The 21,941-nt window shown below is 38.9% G+C and overlaps 1 protein-coding gene across 2 annotated transcripts; it reads right to left on the reverse strand.

Annotated features, from left to right (window-relative positions):
• Positions 1-9,477: 9,477 nt before the first annotated feature.
• Positions 9,478-16,237, reverse strand: LOC149818017 (putative flavin-containing monooxygenase 2). Of its 2 annotated transcripts, none has more exons than XM_089984636.1 (5): positions 15,588-16,237; positions 15,274-15,511; positions 13,641-13,805; positions 10,327-10,564; positions 9,478-10,080 (listed from the first exon to the last, which is right to left on the reverse strand). In XM_089984636.1, the coding sequence occupies exons 1-5, from the start codon at positions 16,050-16,052 to the stop codon at positions 9,909-9,911; spliced, it is 1,278 nt and encodes a 425-aa protein (XP_089840762.1). In that variant the 5' UTR covers positions 16,053-16,237; the 3' UTR covers positions 9,478-9,908. The 2 variants fall into 2 exon arrangements, with proteins under 2 accessions (XP_089840762.1, XP_089840761.1); XM_089984635.1 differs by having other exon boundaries at positions 10,327-10,567.
• Positions 16,238-21,941: the final 5,704 nt, after the last annotated feature.

Below are 21,941 nucleotides of genomic sequence, written 5' to 3' on the forward strand. Positions count from 1 at the left end.
AAGGAAGTTGTCTGTCTGAACCCTGTCGTGCAAAATTAACCAGGCTAAGAATCAAGAGCGGGGGGTGGGCTCTTAGCCCATAAAATACGCTCAGAAAGCCAGACAACCTCAGGAGGAAGTAAAGACTGATATAAATTTTTGGTGCATAAAGCGCCGCTAGGCACAATTGCTCAATACAAAAATTGTGCAGCCAAGCCGAAATCCTCACTTTGGACTCTAAAGAAGGAAAGGGCCTTTAGCCACATGCGACACAGGTACGAGAGCTGCAGACCGATGGGTCGATGGCTATGAAGGAGCGAGTCGAATGAACCATATTTAGCCTGGATCAGAGGAGCACACTGATTGCCTAGACGGTTAGCCAACCAACATTGTTGCACAACAAGAGCAATACTCCTGTGTCTGGGAGGGAAAATCCCAGACTAGCCATACGCCTTGGTAACACCAACGTGTTCCAGCCGACTAGGTGATGTTTAGTCTAGAGTTGGCATCCAAACCAAAGGAAATCCACCATCAAACGAGAAATCAACTTTTCCACACCCATGAGCATAAGAAACATGGACATAAAGAATTACGAAATAATGGACAGAACATGTCTAATAAAAGTAAATCATTCAGTGATAAAAAGGTAGGATGACTGCCAGGAAAAAAAATTGTTCTTGACTTTTTGAATAGTGGTAGTCCATGCGGCTGAAGGAATGTGCTTCACTTGTAATGGGAGACCCAAGTACGAAATAGGTAAATTCGATGTCGCACAGTTAAAAATTTGTTGCCCAGCAGCCAACATAGAAGTGTGAGCATTGAACATGGACAAACAACATTTACTGTCGTTAAGGGATAGACCCGAAAGGGAAAGAAAAAACTGAAGGATGATCTTGAATCTCGGCATCTGCCACACGGACGCACGCCCGAAAAGAATCATGTCATCAGCATAAGTAAGAATATGATAAGGGAATTCCTGGATGTCGATGGGGTCAATTATGTGCTTGTCAACTGCCTGCTTGAACAACACAACGAGACCCTCTGCAATGGCGTTAAATAACAAGGGAGAGAGATGACAGCCTTGTCGAATATCGCGCTCAAGCTTGAACTGCCCACCTTTGACATAATTAATCTTAATCATAGAGTGAGCATTAGTCACCAACTCGCTCACCCAACGAGAGAAACATCAACCAATATCAAAGTTGGATAACATATGGAATAAAAAAGGCCAATGAACTGAGTCAAAAGGCTTTATGGAAGTCAAGCTTGAGAGAGAAATATGGTTGACTGTTGATATGCAAAGAGTGAATGACTTCTGAGGCCAAGATGAAAGAGTACTGAATCCTCCTGTTGGGGATAAAAGCAAACTGGGCATCTGAGAAAATTTGAGCAGCTACGACTCTCAGCCTATTTGCCAAAACCTTAGCAATAATACAGTATAAAGCACACATAACCAAAATCAAACGAAACCTCAAGATATCAGATGCAGACTCACCCTTCGGAATGAGAGAGATAATGGCTAAGTGCATATGGAACGACAACCTGCAGTTGCGATGGAACTCAACAAAAATGTTGATAACGTTAGTTCTAATGCGGGACCAAAATATATGGAAGAAATCCATGGGAAAACTGTCGTAGCCAAGAGCTTTCCAACCCAATAGACTGTTAATAGCCAAAATAATTTCAACGTCAGCAAACTTTATGTACATAGCTCTGGTCTGAGCCTGATCGATAGTCCAAATGGAAACAGGGCCAATGAAGCCTTCCGTGGAAGTCAGAGCAGCATAAAGAGTCTTAAAATAATGAGAAACCATAGATAAGACATTGCTGGTAGAGTAGGTGACTCCCCCAATAGAGATAGATGGAACAACGTTCCTCCTATGACGATGCGAAGTATAAGAGTGAAAGAATCTAGTATTGCTGTCACTGGCAGCAAGCCAATTCACCCTCGCTCGTTGCTTCCATCAAATTTCATTCTTGATCCTCTAGATTTGTAGAAGAGATGAAAGTTCAATGGATCTGGCCCTTAAATCATGAAGAGACGAATCAGAAAGGGGGTCTGAGAAAGACATAGAATGATGAATGACCAATAGCTCTTGCTCCCAAGCGGTCATTTGCTGGAATTTACTGGCATTATGATTAAGAAGCCAAGCCTTGATGTCGTTGGCTAGGCTAAATAACTTCTCATGACACCGAATAGTTGCCCTCTCCACAGAGGAAGGCTTGTTCCACGAAAAGGAGACTACCGATTCAAAGTTTGGCTCCTTGAGCCATCATTGCTCAAAGATGAAACTCCTTGCAGCGTTAATACCTTCCCCTCAATGAGTTACCACCTGGCTATGATTCGAGATAGAAGGCGGAAGCAGAAAATAGGTGATATCGGGGAGGATCTCCAGCAGATTTGGGGAGACGAAAACTCTGTCAAGAAGCCTGCAACACAATCGAATTCGCCTATTCGACCACGAGAAAGGCTCGTCGAAGGAAGGAATCAGGTAAAGTTGATATCGTTGGATGAATTCTTGGAAACCCCGCATAGAGGCAAATGAAGTAACAGGATTGTTAGAGTCATGAATAGATAGCAAGCAGTTAAAATCCCCATTAGAAGGTGTAGCTCCCCGAAAGTACTGATAATCCTGCTCAAATCAGACCATAATGTCGACCGAAGGTCTGATTGATTGAGGCCATAGACAACAGTGACCATAGCGGCGGAGGCCCCCGCTTTGAAGGAAAGGGCAAACAAAAGAGAAAACAGGCCCTCATCGAGCTGGAAGATATGCAAAGAGGGCTTGCCAAGAATAAGAATACCACCAGCATGGCTGACTGCAGGTTTAAAAAGGAAGTTAGCCCCTCTTCATATGTGAGAAATGACACAGTGAGACACGACTTCCATTTTGGTTTTGCAGATGGCTATCAAATCTTTTTTTTCCTAGCGAATCCAGTTTGCTAGAAAATGTTATTTTGTCAATTTCCTTCTATATATATCTTTCATCTTGTGCTAACTTGAACTTTGCAGGAATTAGGTGGAAAATTTTATTTTTCTTCTTAATTTAGGAATTTGAATCTCAATTTCATTCAAGACTTGTAATAGCTAGATCAATGAGAATATTTACATTTCCAGTCCTAGATTAGAATGAGCATACATATCTTCTAGAATTGTTTGTTTTATATCATTTTGCTCTTTTATCTCAAAAAATCATGAATGGAAACACGAATGGCACATGTAACATTCTAATAAAAGGTGATTAAATCCTAAGTTGACGATTTGCATCAATGGTCATAGTAAAAGTGTAAACAAAACTTATGGTTTTCATCTTTTATGGGATAACACTGGATCCCCTTTAAAAAATCATCATATTTTCTAAATATTTTCTTCCTTTATCATAGTTTAATTTAAAATTAACTCAAAATATATATCAATAGTCATAGTTATGATGTATTGAGAGTTTATTTCATTTTAAACTCTATAAAGGCACTAAAATATGTTTTATTCTTCATTTGAATTTAAATATGATTATTATATAATATGTTTTATGACCATAGTTAGAAATGTATTATATTTTTAATCTTATTTTAAATCACTTAAATAATGAAATATGCTTTTCAAATTCAATTTTCAAATTCCTTTTAAATTCATTCATCATTTAGGATAGAATTATATCATATTTTCAAAATTCTTTTCATATCATTTCAAAATCTAAGTGATTTTGAGATAATTCTTCAAATACCATTTTCATTTCTCAAATCAATTCTTATTTATAAATTCAAACTCCATTCTCAATTCTATCTTATTTCGAAAATTCAAACTTCAATTTCAAAGTCCAGTTTGACTTTGAGATTTCAAGTTCATTATATCTATATCTATATCTATATATATATATATATATTCAAAATTCAATTTTCAATTCAAATCAAATTTCAAAGTTCAATTCAACTTTGAAATTCCAAATTCATTTTCAGGATTCAATTTCAAATACAATTTAACATTTCAGATCAAACTTTCAAAGTTCAATTTAACGTTGAAATTCTCATATTCATCATCTGATTTCAAAAATTCCAGTTTTAAAATCAAGTTTTATTCTTTATTCTTCAGGCTCTCAAATCTTCTAGATCATCTTCTAAATTCAGAATTCAGGTCTGAATTCAAGATTTATTCCTTATTTCTCAAAACTCCAAAATTCTAAGTCTGAAATCAAACTTTAAAAGATCAAAACTTGGTATTCACTCTGAAAATCGATTTTTCTTAAAATCCATCTCCATTTCAGAATCGATTTAGGATTTCTCAAATCTAATTCTGAGTCTCATCTGGATTTTCAAAATCCAAATCCCATTTTTGAAATCCATTCTCCAGTCCAGATTTCGGATCCAATTCTATATTGGATTCCGGATTTCAAATCTCATGCCACCTTGGATTCCAAATTTTAGATTCAATTCCATCTTGGATTTCAGACTTCGGATTCAAATCCATCTTGGATTCAAGACTTCGGATCTAATTTCGTTTAGGATTCCAGATTTTGGATCAAATTCCCTCTAGGATTCCATATTTCAAATCCATATTCCAACTCTATTTTCAAAATTCACTTTTTCCCAAGTCTAAATTTAACTTCCAAACTCAGCTCTTGTTTCAGATAAAAAATCTCTTTTCAAAATCGATTCTTGAAAATCGATTCAAATTCAAAGTTCATTTTAACTTTGAAATCTCATTCTTACTTTAAATTCTACCTCAATTCCTAAATTCTCATTTTCTCTTCATTTCTTCAAATTCAAGAGCTATATTCTAATCTCTGATTATTCCAAGACTTGAATTTCAAGTCTCTTCTTCTAAATCTATTTTCAGTCTTAAGTTATATTCAAAATCTAACTTTTCCAAGTCAAATCTTCAGCTTTCAAAAATCATTTCTTCACTACATTATCAAAGTTACTTCAGAATTACTTGGAAAATCTTAAAATTTTTAAATTATTTTCTCAAAATGAGCATACATCTTTGCATTCGCACAAGCATGATTCTTTGTGCATTTAGACTTAGAATAAATTCTTAGACAATATTTAGGCAAAGCAAAAGGCATAATTTTGATCCTTGGTTCGATTACTCCTGGTAAAGGCACCAGGAATGATCAAACCTCGTATCGACGAGCGAATCCCGTCTCTCCATTTTTCCCACAAATTTTCAAAACGGAGGCGAGTAATTTTCAAACATTTTCAAAATTTAGGTCAAGTGAGACCTTTGCAAAATAATTTATCTCTTTCTTTCTTTCTTTCTTTCTTTTCTTTTCTCTCTTCTTTTCTATATTTTATTCCCCCTCAAAAAGGGAATAGAGGCTGAAAAGGCAAAGAGAAGGAAAAGAGGAAAATTTTTGCAATGATCATAATAGGTTAAAAAAATCCCTATACAGACTTAAGTAATCACCACGTCAGTGGTACTTAAAGTTTCATAAGGCTATTATGTCGTTAGAGTTTGTGGCAAATAAGTTTGACATTGTGTATATGTATGAAAAAGTAAGAGTAAATTTGTTAATCTCTTACTATACGTAGATGACATTCTTCTGAATGAAAACGACAACAATATGATTGTTAAAACCAAGTCATGGTTAAATTTTCAGTTCAAAATAAAAGACATGGGAGGAAACATCCTATGTTCTTGGAATTAAAATCACTCGAGATAGAAGCTCTAAACTGTTAAGCTTGAATAAAGAAAGATATTTAAATGTATACTCAAGAAATTTAAAATGATTGATTATAAGTCAGTTAGAACACCTATGGTTAAAGGTGTCAAGTTGAGTAAAAATAATAGTCTAGGTGATGGACAGTTAAGACTGAATGTCCCTTATGCTCAAGCTATCGGAAGCTTGATATATGCTATGCTTTGCACCAGACCAGATATCAACTTTGTTGTTGGCCTCGTTAGTCGCTACCAGAGTAATCTTGGTTGGCCACATTGGCAAGCAGTAAAAAAGTATTTTGATATTTAAAAGGGACTATAAACTTGAAGTTATGTTTTCAAGGTGATTCTTTAGAATTAACTGGATATTCTGATGCTAACTTTGTAGGCAATAGAGATGATAGTAAATCCACCTCTCAATATGTTTTTCTCCTGGGAGGACAAGCAGTTTCTTGGTATTGTAAAAAATAAGGTTGTGTAGCTTAGCATACTCAGAAAGCTGAATATATTGCATGTAATGCAGCTGCCATATTTGTCGTTTGGATAAGCTGCTTTATTAATGAATTGAAGTAAGAAATAACTAATGGGTCCGTTCAGATTTATTGTGATAATCAGGCTGCCATCGCTCTTATAAATAGTGGAGCTGATAATTCAAAAGTAAACATATAATGGTAAAATACCATTACATTCATGATATGATTGAAAGAAATGAAATCAAAGTCAGCTACTTACCTACATTTGATATGATTGCTGATCCTTTAACAAAGGGTATATCAGAGGAAATGTTCTCGAAACATGTATCCTATATGGGATTAAGATATGTCTAATAAAGACTTGTCTGGATGAAAAACTCAAAATATGACTCATTTCAGGAATGTTGATGCAAGAGAAATACTCCAATAGTGGGAGGCTAAATCTTGTATCTGGTTTTATTTCACATAGCTAAGTGGGAGATGTCGATCCCATTGAGATCAGCATGGCCATGTTTCACAGAGGATCTCATCCGTTAAAGAGAGAGAAGGGGCCACTCTCTCCTTAACGGGTGAAACTGTCCTGTTGTGAACCTTATCCAGGGATGAAGCACGCTTTACCCTGGATAAGCTCGCATCGTGAAACTATCATGTTTTCACGCTGAGTTACCGGTTACTCAGGAGGGCGCAAGTTTCCAATGAAAACTCTCTATTTAAGATAGAGAGGGTTACTCGCCAACCCCTCCAGAGGAAGGCCATAATCAAACTTCAAGCAATCTGCAATCTCCATCAGCCTCATACTATAGGGACGCAAGTTGGTGAGTCTTCACATTCAGCAGTGATCTAGGGCTAGGGCTAGAGGTGCTGTGGCTGTGGGAAGAGATCATCAGCTGCTGCTGGTTCCATAGTCGACTGCAGAAGGGAGTACTACTCCCCATATGGAGCCCGCAGTTATGAAGGCATTTATCTGTGCAGTCGTTGGTAGTGGAGCTAATTAATGGCAATGGCTTGGCCTGTTAGAAACACCAATACAAGCAAGAAATTGCACCTTCTTTTGATCCTCTCTCTCTCTCTCTCTCAACACATGCATAAGGGTTCCAAATAAAAAGCCTTAGAATGTGTGACGTTTTAAGTGTTTCAGGTGAACTGCATGATTTGAGCAAGACTGCACCAACGACACTTTGACACTCCATGGACCAAGAGAGTCTTTTGGAAGCGTGGGCATGTGGGTAACAGGTGGTTGCTCATTTTAGGGTAAAGTTTTAAGGTTTTTAGCAAAATTGTCTATGCCTTATTGGCTATTTATTAAAAGAAGCCCTCCCTTGTGCGTTTTGGTAAATAAGACTTGCCTTTTCTGTTGTTATGACACCTTTTGTGAAGGTGACATTAGAGAACCATGGTCAGGACCATGGTTAATTACTTGGCAATCCAAAATGATCAGTATACCAGGCGGCCTGTTTTTACATGTTCATCCCTTTTATTCTTTTTTATATATAATTAACATTTAGTAGAGAGTAAAACAGGAGTGGGTGTTGCGTCTTCTCCCCCGAACACGCACTGTAGCTACAGTGCATGTTGGGGGGGGGGGGGGGGGCATATAACCTGCCCCGGTAAAACAGTCATTTTAGTCTTTTTTTGCAAAATCATCCACGCCTTATTAGTTTTTTTCTCAAAAAGGTCCTTCAACGAAGCCAGAACCATCACTTTGCTGTTCTTAACAGTTACCCTTAGGAGGGGTGAAGGGACTGTTTTGCTAAAAACATAAAGTTTTAACGCAACATTACTTATTGACTGATTGATAGGTGCTTTATATCTACATCAATTAACAGGAATCCAACGTGAATTTACAACCATTTTCGAGCATGGTAAGGCACCTTCACCCATACACCAAAGTCCAACGCATGCATACACAGACGTATACACATGAACACTTCCAAAATTTGAGCAAATTCGAGTTAAACAGTACAATATAATGAGACCAATGACTGCATTAGGATTTAAAATTTCGCAAGTTAAATAAACCAGCCAAATTATGTCAGTTTTTCAAGGCCAGATGCATTAAGTGACTATGCATTCTAAGACTCATAGATTTCATGGCGTACAATGTAGTTGCACTTCTCTCTAACCTATTACTATCTGGCTCACTAAGGTATTGTTTTCTCACAAAATTTCCTGTGATGAATTGGACAAGTTTTCTGCTTGATCACTTTCTTTTCTCGATGAAGGCATTGAGTGAAGGTCTGTATGCAATTCCCTACCTGTCTTTTGATCAATATTACATTGACACGAAATTAATTAAAGTATCATCAATACAAGTAATAACCAAATGGTCAACTTAATCTGGCATGATGTCATTATAACATGCACAAAAACATTTTGAACTGAAATTCAATTGCGCAAACTTGGAGGAGCAATTGCAAAGTTGAACAATTTGGCTAAGGCAGCAACCATACAAGGGTATGTTCAGTGACTTGTGTGTTCCACATTAAATATGGGCCACACTTTGCAGAAGAAAGGAATAATCATAAACATTTTAATTTTTATAGAGTTTTTTTCTTAGATTACCTTCTTTGATGGAATGTACGGTAGGATTGTCCCTCTAACACTATAATAGTTTTTAATTGAAAAGAGAACAAGGAAAATGTTTTTCTTATTTCCACAATTACTAAATGATACCTTACTGTATGACTTGTCAAACATTGAATTGAAAAAACATAAAGCAGATCAGGCAATATATCTTCAGTGTCTTGGCATGGTCACTCTCCCTGGCTCTTGGTATCATACACTTCCACTTAAGACAAGGGCGATCCAAGCATTTTATGTGGCAGTGGCTCGAGATCAGGTGCAACCACATTTCACAATAGAGTGTGAATGATGATTCCCCCCTTTACCTTTCATGGTTTAATTTATTAGTTGGATATACTTGAGTGGGTAACCCTCTCAATAGAACTCCAAATTGTACTCCTAGAAATAAAATTTGGGAGATTAGTTGGTTATATTTGACTGAAAAGTTAGCCTTCCAATTGGGTTTCCCATGTTGATGGTCTCTGAACCTATTCTTATTATGGAGACTAGTAGGGGAAATAGCCTAACCCCAGTTTAGGCATGGGAGTGAAAGAGAATGCAGGTGTTCCATTGGGATCATTGGATCAAGCCTGCCAAAAATTGAACGTTGTAGATAGCACAAAAAGTCGGTACCAAACTTGTTCAGTGGAGGCACTCTACCTCTCCTGAAATCTTGAGGAATACACAGGAACATTGGATGGTGAGTAGCACCATCTTAGAGGCTCTGGGGCTCAGATACCATAAAGCTAGCTGAGCAGGACAACTTAAGGAAAGAAGGAAGAGAGGAAAATGCAAAATACCACTTCAAAGAAAACTATTCCCAGTTCAAGATAAAGCATGAGAATTTCTTATATATATACTTTGCAGCCACACGGATATTGATAATTACAGTACAACTCGATAAACCAGGCCTTCATGGTGACCACTTCCCTCCCCCTCAAAAGGCAAATTGAACACCACATGAATGAGAAGCTTTAAACCCAATTATTCATTTTTTCATGAATTAAAAGTACCAAAAAAGAAGGGGGAGTGAATGTTTCTTGTAAAATAAATGATAAAGATGGAAAATCTTGTCAATGTTCATTTCTTTTAACAAGCATCAGCATGAAGGATAAGGCTTTTGAGAAAGTGGTTGCTCTCTGGTTGCATTGGTTGCAGCCATATCTTTGTGGTAGCAAGGAGTTGCAAACACTATGGAACACAAGGCAGCCTGTGTCTTGTATTATCATATACTTGGGCTATTCACATCTGCTTGGCTCCTCTTCCATCTCTTTTATTGTAGGCAGCCTGAAACCTCCTTGAAAGAATTCAACCAGCCACTGCGCTCTCGTTTCCGAACTGTGTATAATGGACAGGCCTTCTGTGGTTGCCATGATCGCCATTTGAGGAATCCGCGGATGGATGCATTCACTGCGGTGTAATCAAGTATTAACACAATCACTAACAAAAGCTCAACCAGGTGGCTTCATCAAGAAAAAAACGAGCAGATCTGAGCTACCAAGAACATATGGCCTCAATCTAGACCCACTTCAAGTATGGCAATCAAGTCCTGGTTCGAACTAGCATTCTAGACTCCAGATTAGAGAAACTTTGCACGTTTCTCTTTCTTAAATTTTATTTCAATTTTTTTTCTCACTAGTGAATAAAGAAGCATACCTGTAGAAGGGAATCTCCCCAGATGTTGAACTCAGAATGAGCTTCTGAATTGTTGGGGACTTGAACATGCTCATGAGCCTGTGATCTCCACCATATCCCGTTGCAAAGATTACAACATCGGCTTCCACAAGTGAATCTTCAGTCCCTAGTGCCAAACCCGCCTCGCAGAAACTCCACTCTGTAGATTGCTCAATGATGATGCTTCCTTCTTCAACTCTCGTGTAAAAATCATCCGACACTGCTGCAGAAACATATGAAAACACGTTTCATTGGCGAAGCTGCTTTTGTATACTGTATCCAATGAAGAAATACCTATATCCTAACCAAGGGATCTTGAGATCAAGTCCCTGTTTGGAGGGGGGGGGGGGGGGGGTAATATCAACAACCAATGACAACCATAGCAACAAGAAAGAAGGGGACTTTATGCAAAGTCTAGGGATATGTAAGAGCTAGAAATTAGATTTTGTATAGATTCATTTAGGAAGGGAAAATCCCAAGAATATTACATCATTATAAAATTGGAGTTTTTATTTTATAACAGCAACCATCATCGAAATCATAGACCTAGTAGCGCTGGCTAAGCCTGCTGTACTTACAGTCGCTGTCCGAATGGTGTAAACCCCAGTGGCACACCCCTTGCCCGGCTGCCGCCGCTGCACTTGCTCACTTACCATCTTCGGTTGGAATCCACAGCTGACACGCTGCATTACAAAGATGTGGGTGATGAAGTGCAGCAACGCAAGTGCGCAATCACATTGCACCAGATCCTCCCTCGGTGCCTTACCACAGGGACATTTTCAAAACAGGTGTCGTTTCCATGAGGTCCACAAGGTGCTCACAAAGATGGGAAGCCACAATCACTAACTAGGGATGCAAATCCGTGGGATCCAGGATGGGAGTTTTGAAATTTTGGCTATTCCGATCCGAATCCGAGACTCTCATGTATTTAACTGATCCGGGTCCGATCCATCTGTATCCCTAACACTAACCTGCTCTCTGTCCATCCGATTGTCAGTATTGGTATAGGCCCTGAACCGTTTGTCCAACGATTCAGGTGAATCGGCAAGTGAATCATTCTGAATCGGTTAAAAAATATTTTGTCAATGAGAATGTGACAAGTGTTAAAACCATTAAAGTAATATTACAAATTAATTTTTAATATATTTTTTAAAAATAATCAATTCAGATTAGTATGGTATCTCCGATATACTTACAACATTCTGAAAACCTCTCAGAGTGTTTTATGCTGCCAGGACAGTGCAGTGGGTCTCTTGTCATGGGCAGTCTCTCTGGGTAAAAAAAAAAGAGAGAGAGAAAAATGACTGTTGGGTAAAAAATGAGTACAAAGTCGGCCAAGTCATGATCGAGTCATGATATATATATATATATATATATATATATATATATATATATATATATATATATATATATATATATATATATATATATAATTATACATATATTAATAAAATTATATATTAAATATATTATAAAAATATCATATAATGCATATTATATATAATATATACATATATTTATGTATTTTATATAAATTATAAAGTTGGCGGATCAAGGGATAGATGCCAAATCCTCCATTCAAAAGAATATTAGGAGGATTTGCTGTGTGGTTCAAATACAATTGAAAACCACCATCATGAGTTAAATAGGGACACCAAGTCAACATCTATCATCTTGAAAAACGTGATTCAGCTTCTTGTACTGTCCATTGAAAATTGAAAAGCACGCATTCATCCTGGTAAAAAGAATACAAGTAAACAGTTTTGAACTTAGAACCATGTTGTAGGATCTCAAAGTGTCGGGTTTGGTTGGGACCCAGGTAGAGAACCAGATTTGGGCTTGATTTTTGGGTATGATATCGGGTCCAGACCCAAGTCTAATCAGGTCTACTATAAGAAAAACTATACTCAGATCCGATAAGAACTACATGAACCAGACCCGGACCATACCCGATAAAATAATATTTTAAATCATTTTGACATTGTAAATTTGTGAGTCTTAAACGGAACTCGGGTCGGGCCTGGGTCTGGTATAAAATTTCACAAACTATACCCAGATCTATGTATTAATCGGACCTTTGGGTCCAGATCCAGGTCTTAATTGGCTCTTAATATTTATGACCATACCTGGACCCTATAGGGTTTGGTAAGGGTCGGGTCAAAGTAAACCCGACCCATTGACACCCCTATCTAGGGCCACCGATTCAGCTGTATCGGCCAATACCGATACTCAAGTGAATCATTATGTATCGGCCAAAAAAATAAAAAAAAGATTACCTGTCAATCATAATGTAACACATGTTAAAACCATTAAAATAATATTTAAAAAATAATTTTTTAATATTTTTTGCATTTATTTAAAATAACTGATTTAAGGGTGAAGCCTATCGATTTTCTGCCGATACGTTGCATTAGAATGTGATTTGGAATCTCATGCAAAATGAGAGAATAAATCTCATTTGCATATCTAACAAAACATGTGATTTGAAATAGCATGCAAATGAGAAAAATGAGAAAATGAATCTCATTTGCACATATAACCAAACATGTGATTTGGAATCTCATGCAAATAAGATACTAGAACAGGTTTGGTTGGATCACATGAGAAACACTCTGTCATTTGAATGAGGTGATTCTCATACGACCCCAAATCTTATGGTCAACCAAAAAAAAGGTGGTTGGTGTGAGAAACCATATAAAATATGATTAGTTTTTTCTCCAACCGTGAGATTTGAAATCATACTAATAGAGAGGCTATTCATCCGCATCCCACGCATTGGTAGTTTGGTTATCTTGAGATGAACGGTATCTAGCGCACCTACCGTGAGAGGTACCTTCAACGTGATGCAGCCTATATTACAGAAAGTGACTCATACGTTTCCAAAAGACATTCCAGGACAACTTTTCATTGAAATTCGAATCTGTCAAACAGAGACGTCAGTTGGAGAAAGCCCGGTTAACCATGAGTTTATGTATAATAAAGTTATTAAAGCTGTCTCTATTGCATAGTAAGATGGGTAAAGCACCCACAAACTTTAGAAATGATATTGTATATGAACTTTAAGTTCTGAACCATGAAATTATTTTCAAGGCACTATTTGACAGTTTCAGTTAAAAAAAAAGGGTCTGAAATGTCTTTCAAAAACATGGAACTGTTTCTGAAATATCAAGCAAAAAATCATGGTCTCTAAGTAGAAAGTTTCCAAATAATTATTAGTTTCATTCAACAAAGGAGAAAGTTAGAAACTTAATCAGTCATAAGATACTGATAAGGAAAAAAAGAAGAAATTAGCTTACCAGAGGTGCCCAAGAGGGAGAGGAGTCCGCTAGTGACCTTTTGGGGGGACAACTTTGAGATGATGGTACCATTTGAACGGTCACCATACAACTCCTTGGGAATAAAATTAGAGATATTCTTCCTGTGTGGGCTTGTGATAACCATTGTACATGGCTTCTCCAACCCTGTAAACAAAAGGGAAAAAGATAAGAAAGTTCAACTCCAGATCATATTTCAGTTAAAGAATGATCATAAAATTGAACATGTTTTGTATGTACCATTTCAAGGGATGCAGTGGACCGGGGCGGGTGCGGGGACAATCTCTCCGCTTTCGCCCAATCTCAAAATTTTTGCCCTCCATTCCCATGGCGGGTTTTGATTTTTCACCGTTATCCCTGGTTCATTCTCAGTTTCATGTCCTCCTTCTCATCCCCAAATGGGACAGGTTTGGAGGGGTCTCCCTTTTCTCTCAGTACAGTACAAGGTAAATGGTTTTTCTTTAGAGTTGTTAGAAGAAGAAGAGAAGAGAAGAGAGAAAGGGGTTAGGAAGTAGGGAACTTAGAGCTAAATATACATATATAAAGATTTAAATATCATTTTATAATATAATAAAAGAGTATTAGTAATTTCATTAATATGGATTGAGTATGAAGCAGGGGTAAGAGTAAAATCAATTCCTGCACTAGTTTTGATTTTCACATCTATTCTTGATCTATTTTCCGTTTCATGTTTTTCATCTTCGCCTTCAAAGGGGGTCACTGTCATTCCTAACCATTTCGGCCAAAATAATAAGAGATTCAAACTAATGCCTGAGGGAGGGGCCAGGATACAACTTGACGCTTAGTTAAATCACATGCCACAGTCAGACCTATCCCATTTTTTTTTTCCTTTCTTTTTTGTATTAATGGGAAAGTGAAGTAGGTAGCCCACCGGATTCTAAACCAGTAACTCCCAAGCGTTAGATAGCGCGACTCTGACGATCCAGCAAGGAGACAGCTGACTCAGTAGGAAAACAATGGCCGTCCTCATCCAATGACTGACCTCAGCCGACCCATCCTTACCGACCACAACCGCTCCTTTCAACTAGGGGAGACCTGTGAGCGTCACCAAGTTCAGAGGGATCACCAAATTAGATGCCCAAAAATTCCCTCTCAACTTAAGGGTCCTCAGAGTCGAGGACCCTTAAGTTGAGAGGGTATTTTTGGGCATCTAATGGAGCAATAGTACTCCCAAGAACAGAGCAGAATTCCCAATTCTAAGTGGAGAGGAGATTTGGGCATCTAAATCGACCAAGCAACAATATTCCCAAAGAACAGAGTGGGCTTCCCAAATCCCCTCAATTCAACCTCGAAAACCATTCTAGCTCCTTGAACCTCTCAAATTCAAAACGCAGCCTAGAATGCATACTTGTGGTTTTCATATTCTCTCTAATGACAAGCTCTTTGAGAGAGAGAACCAACGGGGGGCTCTGCTTGTCTGTCAGGAACAGTTAGTGCACCGTCACCTTGTATTGGGACGTTGCAAGTTCGAATCCATGGTTGTATAACTGGTAGGGGTCTGCCGCTTTGTCTGTCTGTCTGTCTGTCTGTCGAGAGAGAGAGAGAGAGAGAGAGAGAGAGAGAGAGAGAGAGAGAGAGAGAGAGAGAGACGCACCGTTCTCGTTTGCGCACTGGGAAGCTATATCAAACGCAGTTTTGTGAGAACCAACGACAGCCACCCTTTTCCCTTCTACGAGTTCCAACGCGTCGGGCTCGTCCAACGCCAAGTATTCCTTGGAGTGCATCACCTTCCCTTTGAACACATCCGGCCCTTTGTTTGGTGGGAAAACCGGCATTTTCGGTGCGTTGTTGAATTTCCCAATGCACAAGACCACGAACTCAACCTCATAAACCTGCTCACAAACATCCCCATCCTCAGAAAAAGAAAAAAAATCGCATAGAAACAAACGGTGAAAGAGAGTAAGATACATGTGTGGATTCAAGCTCGGTGTCTTGGACGGTGATCTGCCATGTTCCCTCAGAGCTGAAGGCATCTCCCGTATTGCCCCAAAGAGTCCAAGAGAGAAGGTCTTGATCTGCAGCTCCCACATAGTCGATGCTCAGAACTTTGGAGTTGAACCTGATGTGGTCTATGAGGTTGAAGTGGTTGGCGTAGGACTCGATGTAGCGCTTGACCTTGTTGGTGTTTGGGTACTCCTCGTTGGATTTGGGCGGCCAGGGGAAGTCGGAGAACTGGTAAGCCGGCCTTGGTCGGGTGGGGTTGTGAGACCTGGCAGGCTCTGCTCCTGCTCCTGCTGCTGGTGGGTGAGTCCAGATTCCTCCTATGCTGCTGTGGATCTCGAAGACTGTGGGTTGGAATCCTCCCTCCAGCATGTATTTGCATGAGATTAGGCCGCTGATGCCTGCTCCTATGATTCCCACTCGCTTCCCCATCGTCTCTCTCTCTCTCTCTCTCTGCTTTGTGTTATAACCGAGAAATATAATACTCTTTCGGAGAAGCTCTAACCAAGATAATTGAAAGATATAGAGAGGGGGTTGCTTTGTTTGGAAGGAAGGCGTGTAGAAGGGAGTCGAGGAGTTGGAAAAATTGAAAGGCTTCAATTTGCAATGCTCGGACTTGGCCAACGAGTCGTCCGCTTTTTTCGGTGCACATATAGAGGAAGTGAAAAAGTCGAAGCAAACCTCCTAAATTCTCTTATGACGTGTTTGTTACACAAGCCGCCAAGCGGGAAAGTGGTTTCTTCTCTAAGAAAAAAGTGGACTTTGAATTCTCCCAATCGTCTTGATTTTTTTTGGTGTGTTCCAACACTTTTTTTTTTTTTGTAAATCCGACTATGTAGATAGATGTGTTTGGCATGATGAATTTGCTAGGAAATGTATTTTTGATGAAAAAAATATAAATTTTAACTGCATAAATATTTACTAAGATTATGAGCTGTTGATCTTAAATTCTTAAAAAAATCTTGTTCATGCATTGAAGAGCTGGTCCCTATAAAATCAATCACATAAGTAGCACCTTTATGATTAGATTTAACTTAAAAAGAACAAAAAAAAAACTATAAAAATCAAGGTTCACAAAGTAGTTCTCGTATTTTCAATTCTCATATTGTAGTGACTCCTTTTCCCACCTTCATAATCAACACTTATTTTTCCTAGCCGTTTGCCCAAGAACGAGATTGACCCAAATTCCTAGAAAATCCCCCGAACATATCACATTGGTTAGGCATCGCCAGAGAGCCTTGACCACGTTTGTAGCCTACCAACCTTGAAAACTAAAAGCTCCAACCTACCATTTCACACAAGCACACAGTTCATACAATCTAACAGTAGATATGAACCCATTTGACATTCAAGGTTGGCCACTACACATAAGAAAATTATATAAAACTGACAATAAGGTTGTACGGGGAAGATGTTAGAGATATATTCAACTCGAAGGATTCTTTCTTTTATATTATTTTCTCACAAACAACCACATGACAACTTGTCAAAAAAAAAAGAAAAAGGTTTGGCGGAGTGGGATGAAGGTCAAATCCCATGGGTTACCTACAATTTGCTGTTGGGCTCAACAGCTGACAGGCTGTATGCAGCAGCACACTTACAGTGTGCAATCACATTGCACCTGATCCACCCTTTGTCTGTGGTCATATTCAATATCATCCTAAAACTGGTGATATTGAATATGAACCACACACGTGCCTTCTTTTATCATCCCGAGTAAAAGGTATGAGGATCGATCCTCGTGCTCCCACTAGGTATAAGCTATAAATGTCGATTGAGTTGTTGTTTCTTTAACTTAAAAGTTAATGAGCTACTATTGTTGTTGGTAAGGAGTCATTAGGAGCCAAGGGCCTCGCCTCAGGATCCGATTCTGGATATTAATTAGTAGAAATTGGTGATATTAAATCAATATTGAGGATGCAAATGGGTCGGATTCAGGGATGAGGATTTTGCAATTTTTAGCTGTTTCAGATCGGATTCCAATCCTAATCTCCATGTATTTAGCTGTTCCAGATCTAAAACAGTTTGCATTCCTAAACTATATGACCGGATCTCCTCTCGTGCCCATGGGTTTTATAACCCTCATTTGACAAGAGCTTAGAGGTAGGGGTGGCAATTTCTGACACGACCCGCCAACCCGACCCGCCAACCCGCCTCTTAGGCGGGTTCGGGTTGGGCTTAAGCCAACCCGTTTAATAAACGGGTCGACCCGCGTAACCCGTTTATTAAACAGGTCGGGTTCGGGTTGGGGGTATGCCAACCCGCCAACCCGGCTGACCCGTTTAATAAACGGGTTAGGTGGGTGGGTCAACCCGCCAACCTGTCTGCCTGACCCGTCAACCCGACTCGCCAACCCGACCCGTCAACCCGCCAACCCGACCCGCCAACCTGACCCGCGAACCTGAAAACCCGTTTACCCAACCCAACCCAACCCATTTATTAAATGGGTTGGCGGGTTTGTGTCGGGTTACCCGTTTATTAAACGGGTCGGGTTCGTGTTTGCCACAGCCAACCCGTTTAATAAACGGGTCGGGTTCGGGTTGAGGTATGCTGACACACCAACCCGCCAACCCGACCCGATTGCCACCCCTACTTAGAGGTGCCAACTGCCAGGTACAATAGGATTCCAACCTGTACCAGACATGGTAAGATCAAGGTTAGATAAGCTTTGCTCAGATGGGTAAGGTGTTAGCCTTCCTAGGAGGAGGTGGGTAGTTCGAAACCCATTGTTTTGAGATTGCAGTTCAAAATTTACTTTTGCCTTTCAAAAAAAAAGGATCAAGGTTTGGTAACAAAGAAAGGTGTTTAACTACTCGAGTGAGTCAGACCTGTCGGATCCGATTAGCACACAAAGCTGGGTATCATTCATGAAATTTCAGACCCGACCAGGGTCCAACAGGAGGACCGACCGACAAAGATCCACATTTTGTTAATGTAAAATGTATAAAACATTAGTATTTTTCCAGATCTCATTTATGTTACTCTTATAAGACCCAGGTATGGTTTTGCCTTTGGTGGGTCTGGTCAAACCTGAACCTGGTCTCAGCACTTCAGAGTTGGCTTCGGTTCCAAGCCCACCCAGGTCCACTGAAGGTCCGAGCTGTTGACACTGGCCACTGTGTAAAAGAACTTCTGATTTGCACGTTACATAGCCCTAACCTGGGTTGGTTATGGAATAGGAACAAATTAACAGTTTTTTTTTATATTGCATTTAAAATGCCTCGGCAACCTCTCCCTAACCCAAAATCTTTGATGCAAGTAGTAAAAACCACCTACCCTAACCCTTAACTAGGTGCATTAGGTTGTATAGTGTAGATGTTTCGACCAAAAGTACATCTCTCTCTCTTTCTCGCCATCGGGGGATGGGTGCCCCATGGGCTTTTGGGTACCTGACCTTAATCTGGTCGTGCTCTGGCTGCAAAAATGTAGCTCAGGGAAGGTTGTCAATATCGGTGCATATCGGCAGAAAAAAATACGCTTCACTCCTGAATTGGCTATTTTTTAATAAATATAAAAAAATACTAAAAAGTAATTTTTAAATATTATTTTAATGGTGTTAATACGTGTCACACCGGCGCCCGGGTGTGGTGTCAAATAGGCAAGGGTTCCCTCACTTTGTTGGACGGGTGGGGGTAAAGAAGTTAGTCCAAGACCATAAAATTAGGTTAGCCACTTTGAACATAGGGTCTTTAACTTGTAAGTTGGTAGAGTTAGTAGATGTTATGTGTAGGAGAAAGATTGATATTTTAGGTCTACAAGAGACCAAATGGGTAGGTGAGAAGGCAAAAGTGATAGAACCTCGGAGATATAAGATTTGGTATACAGGAATAAATAGAAATAGGAATGGAGTAGGGATTGTTATGAGTCGTGAGTTTATAGATAATGTGGTTGAGGTCCGTAGGAAGGGTGATAGGATTTTACTTATTAAATTAGTATTTTGTACGGATATTATTAATATTATTAGTGTTTATGCACCTCAAGTAGGTTTAGATGATTCCATTAAGCATCAATTTTGGGAAGATTTAGATGGAGTAGTACAAGAGATATCTTATAGTGAAAAACTTTTCATCGACGGTGACCTTAATGGACATGTAGGCATTAGTAGGGATGGATTTGAGAGTATCCATGGAGGCTATGGTATAGGAGAAAGAAACAAAAGTGGAGAAAGGATTTTAGATTTTGGTTTGTCCTATGATATGATATTAGCAAACACTTGGTTTAGGAAGAGAGAGTCTCACCTAGTAACATTTAAAAGTGGGGTTAATACGAGTCAGATAGATTTTTTTTCTACTTAGAAAGAGAGATAGGAGTTGTTGCATTGATAGTAAGGTTATACCCGAAGAAAGTGTAACGCCCCTACTTTTTATAGTAAAAATTTTGGAGTAAATTTTTTTTTTTTGAAATAGCAGAAGTGCGAAAAACACAAGTCGGGTGCATTACAGGGTAAAACAGAGAAGTACCAAAAAAGCATACCATTCATTAATTAAAGCATTAATGTCATTAATTACATCTCTTAACAGAAATGTAAATCTACTAATCAAAGTTCAAATAGGAAACACTGAAAAACTGAGATCTCTTGACTACTTCCAAATACGACTCCACGATGCTTCGATTATGCGTTACCTGAAAAATTTTGATGCAGAAGGGTCAGACTCCCCTGTCTGCGTAAGAAGTATTATATTTATATGTTGTGCTCAGTGTCCTGTGTACAAATATGTGCAACATTTGCAAATATCATAATTGTAAAGTTTCAGGCAATATAACTTGCTAAGAAAGAAAATTCTACTGAAATAGGCATGCTTTCTACTTTGCTATGAAACTAGAAAATACTAGGTGTGTGTTCATTCTTACATGCACTATGTGTTTTTATCATTTATAAGATCCACTACAAGGATTACAACATTTATTCACAAACATCTACGAGAACAATGTAAACTTTTTTATGTTTATCTTTCCATTACCCTATGGGTACACATAAGCATTCGACATTGTATCCGACCCTCTCCAAGGTAGATCAATGGGTCCAGTAACATATACTGTCTTTCAGGTATACCCAGAGCCCACAGAATCCGATAACATATACTGCCTTCCAGATATATCCGGAATCTCGAAAGTTTTATGTTTATATTTCATTTTACATTTTCTTTATAACCATGTGCGAGCTATCACACTACGAGGGGTCCGGTAACATATACCTTCTTTCAGGTATACCCAGAGCCTCAATATCTCATATTTGATTTCTCAATTATTTTCCTGTGCGAGTCATCACATTACAGAGGATTCTCAAAATCCCGAACCCGCCTTGGGGTTCACACACATAGTATGATTTTTTTTTTTTATAGTCTGGGTGATATACGCACCACCCATGAGTGAAGTTTCCTTGGGATCGGCTTGGCCCGAAACCCACGTTCAACAATTTACATTTATGGTGTACTCTTTTGTACCCTAGAACAACAACATATTGGCGGCAAGCATTGTTGTCCCTTCTTATACACTTTACATTTTGACGTATCGGTGCCATTGTGGCCCTCGCCACAACTGTCATCCAAACCCGTTGTACAACACCTCCACTTGGTTAAAGTGGGTCAATTGGGTTGCGAAAATGATTAACCGCATCCTGTGAGTACAACGACCACCAGGTCATCGGAATCCGTTGCAACAGTGCAACCAAAAACAAAGACCAAGGTCAATAAATCTTTTGCCAAACCCATGCACGGGTGCTGTGGTATTTGGCAAATTCACATGGAGTTCCAAATACAACTCCGACATTCAGCCGGAAGCAACATTAACAGGTTGTTGATCCAACTATATGCTGGATAGGCCAGCATCACCAACGTGGTGATTCACGGTTTCAATCAGTCGAACATGTTGTGTCGACGTCATATGATCACCCAACAGATGTGGTCCATTTGCAGCCTACGCACCATCGCTCCTCAGCCCCGTGCGTGAATGTATAGCAGGGCCATACATGGTCACAACACAAATCTACGTGTTTTATATATATATATATATATATATATATATATATATATATATATATATATATATATCTTTTTGACCATCTTGGCTAATAGGCTATCATTGACGGTGGTTGCATTGGCCAACACTCTGCTGGTCGTCCACACCCAAACACTTTCATCAGCCGTTTGGACTGAACTGCACCCTATCCTCGTCACCCAGTTCTTCGCTTAATGATTTTGTCATTTTTCTTTATATATATATATATATATATATATATATATATATATATATATATATATATATATATATATATATATATATATATATATATATAGAACCCACGTTTAGCCGTGCTTGGTT

Source organism: Nuphar pumila, chromosome 13 (assembly GCF_984573655.1).
Source record: "Nuphar pumila chromosome 13, dmNupPumi1.hap1.1, whole genome shotgun sequence".
NCBI classification, from domain to species: Eukaryota; Viridiplantae; Streptophyta; class Magnoliopsida; order Nymphaeales; family Nymphaeaceae; genus Nuphar; species Nuphar pumila.

Excerpts from the sequence above, each read along its gene's own strand:
- LOC149818017 (XM_089984635.1), bottom strand. The coding sequence starts at position 16,052 with ATGGGGAAGCGAGTGGGAATCATAGGAGCAGGCATCAGCGGCCTAATC. Across the intron at positions 15,512-15,587 it reads CCGAGCTTGAATCCACACAT|GTTTATGAGGTTGAGTTCGT; the intron begins GTATCTTACTCT and ends GTTTGTGAGCAG. Across the intron at positions 10,081-10,326 it reads GGGGAGATTCCCTTCTACAG|TGAATGCATCCATCCGCGGA; the intron begins GTATGCTTCTTT and ends ATTACACCGCAG.